The 10,856-nt window shown below is 46.5% G+C and overlaps 1 protein-coding gene across 1 annotated transcript; it reads left to right on the forward strand.

Moving 5' to 3' along the window:
• Positions 1-7,663: 7,663 nt before the first annotated feature.
• LOC128436948 (homeobox protein Nkx-2.5) lies at positions 7,664-10,569 on the forward strand. Its single transcript, XM_053418903.1, has 2 exons — positions 7,664-8,342; positions 9,521-10,569. The coding sequence occupies exons 1-2, from the start codon at positions 7,946-7,948 to the stop codon at positions 10,159-10,161; spliced, it is 1,038 nt and encodes a 345-aa protein (XP_053274878.1). The 5' UTR covers positions 7,664-7,945; the 3' UTR covers positions 10,162-10,569.
• The last annotated feature ends 287 nt before the right edge of the window (positions 10,570-10,856 follow it).

Here is a 10,856-nt window from a genome sequence, read left to right on the forward strand (position 1 = left end):
CTCCTTCTTCCATCCATCAGCTCATATTCATCAAATACTCTTGAATTAAATTAAACTTCAGTTTGCGAAGCACAATGACAAATACCCACACGCTGATTTCATGCGTAAAATGTTGGATTTTACCCATCGGGTAAAATGTTGGATTTGACGCATGTCAGTAGCATGTTGGAATTGACGCGTTGTGTTACCTCGCCGGCCGCCGGGTCTCCTGGTCTCCGAGCCGAGACGCGGACAGGGAGTGGGCCTCGACCCGGGCCTGGCAGAGCTCAGCCTGCGGTGACTGATGGTCAAAGCCCCGGCAGGTTGTAAAGCAGCTGATGCTGTTTGGGAGATAGAGAGCTGATAAAGGAGACGTTCGGAGAGAGAGAGAGAGAGAAAAAAGGGAGAAGGGGCTCTAATGGTGCAGGGGGGGGGGGGGGGGGGTCCAGACTGTCTGGGCCGTGATGGAGTGGTCTGCCCCCCCCCCTGAATCCACTAATGCCCCCCAGTTTATACACAGACAGACAGACAGACCTCTCCTCAGACGGGAGGAACCATGACGTCCCCCCAGGGTTTATCTTTTGGAAATTATTCTTAATAAAAACTCCTCGAGAGCTCAGAGGGAATTAATCCCTGCAGCGATAAGAGCAAAGAGCCTGAAGACCGGTTTGCGTGGCGTCCATCGTCAAATTAGAGCAACGAGCCTCTGGAACCTTCTACTTGAGTTCAGAAACAACAGGCTCATAAATCAGAGCTGCGTGTTCGTAACGACTTGTTTCCTCCTCAGTAATAACAATGGAAGTGGAGGCTTCAGGACTCGATGGAGCGGGCGGCTCCCTCCCTGCGTCCAGCTCCAGTTTATTCCTCCTTCATTGCGCCACAATATGAGACGCACAAATAACAAAACACGCATCTATCACCGGGGAAGACGTCGCCTCCTCTCCTGCGGCGCGTTTATATACAAATGCGCGGCTCCTAATGGCGACTGGGTGGAGATCATTTACTTTATTTGCGTTGGTTGAGACGAGGAAAAAAAAAAAAACGTTTCACTGTCGTTTCATTTCCCACATAAATCAGGAATTCCTCTGCCGGTAAAAGTCGGTCGTTTGTCAGCGGGCTCTGGCGTGGCCGGTGACAGAGAACGAGAAACAGAAGTCCCATTAGGTAAACCATTCAACGCCACAATTTACACAGCGGCCCGGGCGGGTTCATAAACAGAGCCGCTTGCGTCAGGCGGTGTGTTTGGGGTTGTGCGTGTGAGAGAGATGAGGAGGCGCGTCCCGCACTTTAAACCACGCACAGGTCTGAAGGAGATCCACGCACATCAGCAGGGAGGAGGAGGCCTGACGAATAAAATCACATCATCGTTTCAAAATGTGTGTTTTGGTGAAAATGTGCTTTTTCTTCTTGAGTTTTTTTTTTCAACAACGAGGTGAAACAAGCGGCTGAAGCTTCTCTGACCCGCTGGAGACGCCGCTGTGCAGATTAAACGTCTCTTTCTGTGGAGAAGTGTGTGGCCGCTGCTCGTGCCCAGCCGGGCGGACATAGACGTTACGGATCACCGAGATAGTGTCTTCCCACTCTGCTTAATGGAGCTATTACTGGCTGCAGGCCTCTGCTATCTAAACACACACGCACACGCTCGAGCACACGCGCGCATGAGCAGCCTTTAAGCCGAAAGGCAGCGAGACGCGCGAACTTTTACGCACAGCCGCCGGAGAGACGGAAAGCAGCGCAGCGTCAAATCTGCTCTTTCGAACAGTGGTTTTCAAAAAGAGAAATATTAATTATTTTTGACTGATTTGATAAAAAGTTAAAGTAATTATCACAGAAGTTTTTTCGGGGAATGTCAGTTTGAAAGGAACGTAAATAATGTTCTTATGAATTCATGTTAAAGATTTCTCTTTAGGTCTCGTGCCGAAACAAAGAGGGAAACCAGACTAAGTTTATTATATTATATATTATATACAAATTAAAAGAGATAAGAAAATTTTAACAAACCAAATTATCAAATGTCTAATTCATTATAAGTCAGTTTCTTCCTGTGTAAATAAAAAGAGTTTAAATGATTAAAAACTAAGAAGTTGTATCCACCAGGCACGTGACTAATATCGTCTTAACTTACAAATTAAATATAAATGTTGTTTTAAAGTGACCAAAACAATTATGATCGTTGGTGAAATGAGGAATTAAATAAACTAAATTTTTTTTGTTTCATAATTTGCCAGATTAATCTGAAAAGTAGAGCGACAGAAAAATTACAATTCAAAACTCGTTTTCTCATCACAGAATAAAATATGAAACAGAACAGATCTTTTTTACTGAGGAATACATTTTTCTATTTAGTTTTTACAGTGGAAATATTTGAATCTATAACTTTCTCTCCATTGTGATTTTTACAGTTTTGAACTGTTGTTAATAAAGTTTATGTTAAATATTGACATTATAGGAACTTTAACCAAAGTCTGACAAACTTATTAATAATTATAACACATGTTTGACCAACTAGTGTGTTTACATACAAATTATATTAATATAAATAAGAGCTGAACCATATGTGTGGGTTATTTATACGTGTGTGTGTTCAGTCATGAGTGTGTCGTTGCTCTTTTAACAACCTAATAAAGTTTTCTGCTGCTCGTTAACACACACTTCAGACACACACACACAAGCGGATGGCTGAGATGATCTCCCCTCTCTCTCCTCTTTCTCTCTTTCTCTCTCTTTCTCTCCATCCATCCATCCAGAGCCGCCTGGCGCCTCCGCTGGGCCGCAAATGACAGCAGACAAGAGGTGTAGCGTTTCCCATTGTTACCTCCTCCTCCATCCACAACACACACACGCACACGCACACGCGCGCACACACACACACACACACACACACACACACACACACACACACACACACACACACACACACACACACACACACACACACACACACACACACACACACACACACACACACACACACACACACACACACACACACACACACACACACACACACACAGAGGACGAGACACACACACAAACACAGACACACATGGAGAGAGAGAAACAGCATCAGTACATTGATAATAATTTGCACCATTTTCTCTAAAGTCCAATAATAATTCACTACTCAATTATCAATAACAGGAAAGTTAGATGATATAAAATAAGATGATATAAAACAAACAACAATCTGATGTAGTATTTAGGAAGAGTGTGATAATATCATATAAACTAAAAAGACAGAAGTATAGAAAGATGTCTGTGGTCATTTTAATATTTGATTTATATCCTGGCCCACTTATAACATCTAATTATCTGAATATCTCAATTTAATAAGGTTTTAGAAACAATATCAACAAAGATTCTAGTATTTTAATATTCGCAAAAGCTATTCGAATACATTTTATGAAAGTATTTTAACATATCAAGCTTGTGCTATATTTTCTAAGCCTTGTGTTCTGGAGGCTTATCAGTGTTTGTGTGAAAGATAAAGTGTCCAAACAGAAGCTCCGGGGGGGTCATGGTCCTGCTTCCAGCTCTGTCAGCACCCGTCAGCTCCAACCAGCTCCTCCACCTCCTCCTGCTTCCTGATGGACGTTTATCTGAAGTCTGGAGGATAAAACTCACTGTCCTCTCTGAGCTTCCCTGCACAGCTTCAAACACTGGGACAAAACCAGTCAGAGTCCCCGCTCAGGATCCCTGAGGCACACCTACACACAACACACACACACACACACATACACACACAGGGAAAAGCTCTTCTCCAGATACACATCTGGGACCTGAAGCTGACACATGTCGCCCTGTCCACACCAGCTACCTGCGTCTCTGCAGCTCGGTTCAACTGAGCTTTTCAAACTTTTCAGAGAGAAGAGCATGAGACTCTGAACCATGAACCAAAACCAGCACCACGAGCTAATAGAGACTAAAATGCACAAGAGCCGAGCTGAAGAATTCAGCGACATTTACAGTTTCAGTGCAACGACCGATTTCAGGTGTCAGGGAGCTGAACAGAGCTTTTGATTCTCAGAAAACAGCCGCTGGGAAATAAGAGCGTGAGTCTGATGCATGAACCAAAACCAAAACAAGGAGCTAAGAGAACCTCAAAGGCCTCAGAGAACCTGGTTCTGCTTCAACGTGAGTTCAACCACTGGTTTCAGCTTTTATCTAAATGAGGCTTTTATCCCATTAACATGTGTTTGGACTATACTGGTGTTTGGAGTTTCATTGTTGGATCTGTAAAACTTTGGTATTTTCATATTTTAAAGGCTCCTCTGACCTAAAATGGGAAACTCTGTGTGTTTTATCCACACGTCCCTGTTGGACTGTCTGATAGACGTCCGCTCTGTGTGGAAACTCTGGCGTCGCCTCTAGAATCTAGAGTAAACATGAAAGTTTCTAAAGTTCGAGAGTTTGAGACAAAGCCTGGTGAGACGTGTCCTTGTGAGGAGCCTCCGACCTCAGTGGGGATTCAGCACCGTGAAGCTTTTCTGGAAAAACAAAAAGGATCTTTAGACGAAGAGTTTGGTTATCGAGAAGTTTTCCAGGTTCATGTTGTCACAGAACAGAAGGAGAATCTCCTGCAGCTGTTTGATGAGTTTCTACTGTCGCTCACAGAGGTGAATAAAACGATTTTAGTCGAGGTTGTTACGACTTGGATCTGTCGACAGAGACGTGTCATGGTCCAACATCTCAGAACTGAACCATCATGGAGCGTCGGGATCACTGAAAGTCAAATCAAGATAATCACCAACTTAAGAATGGAGACGGTTTCTATAGTTTGATCTTATCCCTTCATGTCAGGCACAGGATGGAAACACACACACACACACATTCCACTTCTTTCAGGTTTCTAATACGCAACATTAAAAGGGATCAAAAGATGGATGAGTCACAAATACCCCCCCCCCCCCCGCTCAGAAGAACCGTCCAATCCAAACCAAGCGTCTCGTCTCTTAACTTGAACTGAAGCAGCTTGTCCTCGCTGCAGAGCGTTGACCCATGTGACACCCGGAGAGCACAGCGCTCCCGCCTGGCGTCGTTGGATTTAATGCTTATTTAAAGTAAATGGAGGCGGCCGGGTGCCAGTCTAAACACTGGGCCGCCATGTTTGGCACTTTTTTATGAGGACGCGCTGATGATGATGTAGCGTGAATTGGAGAGAGAGTCGCCGGGGAGTCTGATGACCACGCGTCCGTCTGTCGGCTCCCCCGGCTTCCATAGATAGAGATGCACAGCGGGATATTTACTACCTGTCGGGATGCACCCTGGGTCTGTGAGAGGCCCCGTGAGGTTTAGAGAGACACGGACGTTTGCAGAGTGGAAATCTGTATCTCACGTTTATGATGATAACATTTACATGAAGAGGACTTTATCTCCCAAGAAGCTCCCAAATCCAAAAGTGAGATCTTCATTCCATGAGGGAGTAGTCGAGTTTGACCGGCGTACAAACCTGTGAACACAACATCACAACAGTCTCTCCTACATCTCAGAGTCTGGGGCCATATAATGTTAGAAACATTATTAAACACAGGATGAACGACAGCTACAGAATGACAGAGTCAGAGGACCAGTCTGCATCGAGGCCCTCGGGGGCCTCATCTCAGAAAACCATCTCAGACTTACACGAGTGGATTCACTTCAGCTGTGTTTCTTTAAACCCTGACAAGTTAAAAAAAAAAAGGCTCCAAGGTATGAGAAACAATAAACAGATGATATTCAGCCTCATCACAGAGTTTAAAGGAAGTTAAACGACAGAGATTCATGATATGTAGGAAAATAAGATGTGAACGAGTTTTAAGAGTATTTAAATTTCCTGTCCATGCTATTAATGCAGAAAATGCTTTTGTTTTGTGCAAAGAAAACTGACACAAAGACGTTTATATGGGATCAAAGCTGTGGTTAAGATAATAATTTTGAATATAGTGTATAACAGGTTTAATGTATAAACACTCTTCATGTTGGAACAGAGGGACTCACTCACGTCACTGTGATAAATGTCTGGATTTCAATCTCCACATATAACCAGTGTACCTCATACTATTAATGTGAAAATGGAGGGAAAAAAAGATGGAAAAGATATTTGGAATAATTATTGAACATCTCAGAAACACAGACGTTGATATTTTGTCTTGAATAGTTAATTCTTAGCATCAGGTTTGGTTTGTGGCATGATGGGTTCTTATGGGAACCTCAAAATCCTCTCTACGGCCATGTGGCACCAAAACGTGCGTAAAGTATAAAAATTGTTAAAGGATGAAGTTCTATTTACCTCATAACTATTCAAATAGCAGCAGCATCAAATGGTTTCTTCTATTTTAATTAAAATTGTTGATGAAATGTTTCATCTTTAGGAACAACTCGCGAGGCGGTGACTTTGCAGCTCTGGCCTGTGGCCCCTCGGAGCCTCCGTCCACCTGCGCTGTGTCCGAGTAGGAAAAACCCGGAGGAGGAGAGGAGGGAGCGGGGGGACAGAGGCGAGAGGTCCCGCTGCAAAACGGAAAGCGGAGCTGATAGGAGCAGATTAGCTCGGGCTAAAAACGTCAGGCAGTTTTCCTGGAGGAATTTTAATTGCCCCGGGGGGCCCTGCTTATCTGCCCTGTGCGGTTATTAATACAACACCCGAGATAAAGAGGACACCGAGCCCAGCTGCTGCTGCAGGGAAACTACTGCAGTGGGGGGGGGGGGGGGGGGGTCAACATTCAACCTCTTCAAGCCGTTGATTCTCTGTCAAATCTCCCCGTAAAGTAAAAGTTACGAAAATGCACCATATGTGTTTTCATTTAAATTTCTAATTTGCTGATGACGGTTTTCATCCAAATGAGGCTTTTATCCAAATAACATGTGTTTGTATTATTGGTGCTGGAGTTTTCTGGAGGAGTGAAATCATAAAACTTTGGTATTTTAAAGGCTCCTCTGACCTAAAATGGGAAACTCTGTGTGTTGTATCCACATGTCCCTGTTGCACTATCTGATAGATGTCCGCTCTGTGTGGAAACTCTGGCGTCGCCTCTAGATTTTAGAGTAAACATGAAAGTTTCTAAAGTTCGAGAGTTTGAGACAAAGCCTCGTGAGACGCGTCCTTGTGAGGAGCCCCCGACCTCAGTGATGATTCAGCACCGTGAAGCCTTTCTGGAAAAACAAAAGATCTTTAGACGAAGAGTTTGGGCATCGTGAAGTTTTCAAGGTTCATGTTGTAATAGAACATTAAATTAAAACCTAACAAATCCACAAATTGTTAATGGAGAAGAAGCCATAATCCTTGGACCTGACCGTTGACCTTGACGTGACGCCGCACGCGCACCGTCTCCAAGGATGGCACAGATTTACGCACGAACCCACACAAGCGGCCCAGGGTCCTGACCCGTGTGCGTCTCCATTAAAACCACAAACCTCACGTTTAAAAACGAACCGGACCAGTGAACGTGTGAGTGGATACTTTCAGTCACAGAGATGAGGCCTGTTCCTCGTGATTCTGGTCACAACGTGTGTGCGTAAAAACCCTTCTGGAGCAGATTCTGTGAGGATGAACTCCCACTGGACAGCGGTGGAACCCGGTGTTTGCACCCTATTCCCACAAGTCAGAATAAAAAAAACAGTATGTGAACGCGGGATACGTCACGCACGCCCCTCCTACCCCCCTCTCTGACTCTCTCTCTCTCTCTCTCTCTCTCTCTCTCTCTTCCTTTCAGCCCAAACGGACTTTCCATTTCATGCACACCCCTCCCCCTGACACCAGAGGAGGCACCGGCGCTCCCTCGCCCCGGTCCAAACTCCACTTACAAAGCCCGACATCGCATCTGTCAGAGAGGAGACCTGCGTGGACTAACCCGGGACTAATACCCATGTTTTCGTGCGATTTACGGCGATGAGGCATTCCAGAGGCTTACCGCACCTCCAATTACCAGCGCGGGGGCTATTACGCTCAATTATTTGTTAGGAAAAGAGCAGAGAAGGGGAAGGGGTGTGCATGTTACTCGGCGGGCTTCATTTCCTCCATGCTGCAGAGCAGGAGCTGGATGACATGATGCTGCAGAGCCCGCTCACCTCCACGCCGTTCTCTGTCAAGGATATCCTGAAGCTGGAGCAGCAGCAGCAGCAGAGCGGCTCCCTGGAGCTCCAGCACCGGGCCCACATCCAGCAGCACTTGGCCGGGTCTCCACCCCAGCAGCAGCATTTCCACACCCCGCCGTCCTGCATGCTCGCTGGGACCCGGGACAGCCCTTCCTTCTCGGACGGAGAGGACAACCTGGCCTACCTCAGCGCGCTGGCGGTGCGGGAGGACCGGCTGTCCCCGGACATGTACGTCCATCCCGGCCTGCAGGGAGCGAAGCTGGAGGCCGCGGAGCTGGAGGAGCAGGAGAACAGTGAGTAGACGCACAAGCTGTTACTGTAAAGACAAAGGGCCACAGAGAACATGTGGAACCATGAAAACACGTCATGCTAAACACTGGGTTGTTGGAGATAAAATACAAACGCTGCACAACAACACGATTTGCATTCATAGCCACAAAAAACACTTCACCTGTGACCTCCATCAAACCCGGCGGCTGTGAGGCGGTGTCGCCTCTTTCACGCAAAACATAAAGGCCTGTTGTAATTCTGGAATTTGAATTTTCTAAATCTGACCATTTGAAATGTCTCGGTTCCCATTTAACGGTTGATTCCAAAGCGTGTGAGAAAACTCACAAAAGTAAATATATGTTCTGTGTCAGTCTAAATATTCCTGCAGCTCTTTTAAAGCTTATTAGTCAAACAATTTAAAAATTATTTCATGCCTGAAGCGACTTTAAAGATAAACTGCCACCTGGGTCAAAGTTTAACTTGTGCAAATATAATGTGAATTAAATATCTGGAGCGAGACAGTTTTGAATTGAGTTGGTTTTATGGATCATTTCACTCCTCGGCTCTCGCACCGCCATCATCCCAATAAAGAGTTTGATCAAGCGGTGGGAGTCTGCGTCAGGGGCCGGAGACGGATCCAGTGAAGTCTGGAGATGTCAAACACTTGTAGTGTCTCAGCTGCGCGCGGGATCCACGGAGTCTTGTTATGATGTGTGGACCATAAACCGACAATTAGTTTAAAGAGGCTTGTAAAAGAAGTGAAGTAGCGCTAATAAACACCGCGGCCTGGCACACACACACAATTAGTCATTATCTCTAATATTTGCCCCAAACTATAACTAGTAAATGAAAAATATATGTGAGTATAATTTAATTTTATATTAAATTATGGACCGGCCTCATGTGGTGTTTTATATTTTACCGTCACATGAATTCATATTTCTTTCTGCTGTTTTGTTTGTGCACGAGGTTAAAAAGGTCAGACTGGGTCTGAACCATCTCAGGGGAATCTCCCATGTGACAGGTTTTTATTGAGTTGTCAGGAACTGAGTGGAGTTAATACCTGTGGCTCCTGTTCAGAACCTGAAGTGCTCTGCGTGTGGACTGGAAGAATCAGCATCACAATCTGTTTTTAACGCATTGAGACAACATGGTTTAATATGTGAGGTTCTAACCTAATGTGCCTCTCCCCACCTGACAGAGAGCTGCGGGCTGGCGTCCCGGGAGGAGGCAGCGGAGGGCGGGCAAGGCGACTCCGAGAGGCCGGTGCAGAAGCAGCGGAGCCGGCGGAGGCCCCGGGTGCTCTTCTCCCAGGCGCAGGTCTTCGAGCTGGAGCGGCGCTTCAAGCAGCAGCGCTACCTGTCCGCGCCGGAGCGGGAGCACCTGGCCTCCACCCTCAAGCTCACCTCGAACCAGGTGAAGATCTGGTTCCAGAACCGCCGCTACAAGTGCAAACGACAGCGGCAGGACAAGTCCCTGGAGGCGGCGGGGCAGCACCACCCTCCTCCGCCCCGGCGCGTCGCCGTGCCGGTGCTGGTCCGGGACGGGAAGCCGTGTCTGGGCGGCGCGCAGAGCTTCGGCACCGCGGCTCCGTACGGATCCAACCCGTACAGCTACAACGGATACCCGGCGTACACGTACAACAGCCCCGCGTATAACACCAACTACAGCTGCACGTACACGAGCATCCCCGCCCTCCCCCCGTCCGGCACCCCCAACGCCTTCATGAACATGAACTTGGGAAACGTGAGCGGCCTCGGCGGCTCCTCGCAGCCCCAGACACACCAAGGGACAGCGGTCACATCCTGCCAGGGCTCCCTGCAGGGGATCCGGGCCTGGTAGTCTCACAACAACAGAACTAGATCGTTCCTTTTTAAACCCACAACCTTTTAGAAGCGCGTGTTCACTCGGTCACTCCAGAAAACAGTGTTGCGTATATAATGGACGTGTGTTTGGATCCTCCGGCTCCTCCAGGCGCGTGAGAGCCGAGGTGAGTGCGCGTGAAGACGGGACGTGACACGGTGAAAGGCCTCATGTTGTGATGCAAGTAGGTTTGGCACTGAACACACTGACGCACGACACGGTGGCGCACTTCTCCTCCAGAGAAAGAGGATCTGTTTTATAATAATGTTTTTATTTCAATGTGCTTTATTCTTAGGCTTTGAATTGAAGTGCTTTGAATTGTGTTTGTTCAACAGAGAATTGTTTTAGTCTATTTCACATCTATTCAAATAAATCCAAGAAACGAGACCCGGTGCGTTTTGATTCTGTGCAGAACAAAAAAGAGACTTTGCTGTCAGAGGAGTGATCTATATATATATTATGAAAGTAAATACATAAATATAAATGTCTCCATTTGGATACACGGTGGCAATCTTCACGTGAACATATTAAGAGGGGAGCTGCTGCTGGAGGAGGCCAGGCCACAGGAACTCTTTGTCCCGGTGCCAGGCGACGTGAAAGGAGGAAGTAATTCTCCATCTGAGGTCCTTTTAAGGACGCGATTAAGCATCTAAAATACCCCCGAAGAGCGAGCT

This window comes from Pleuronectes platessa, chromosome 3 (assembly GCF_947347685.1).
Source record: "Pleuronectes platessa chromosome 3, fPlePla1.1, whole genome shotgun sequence".
Classification (NCBI taxonomy): Eukaryota; Metazoa; Chordata; class Actinopteri; order Pleuronectiformes; family Pleuronectidae; genus Pleuronectes; species Pleuronectes platessa.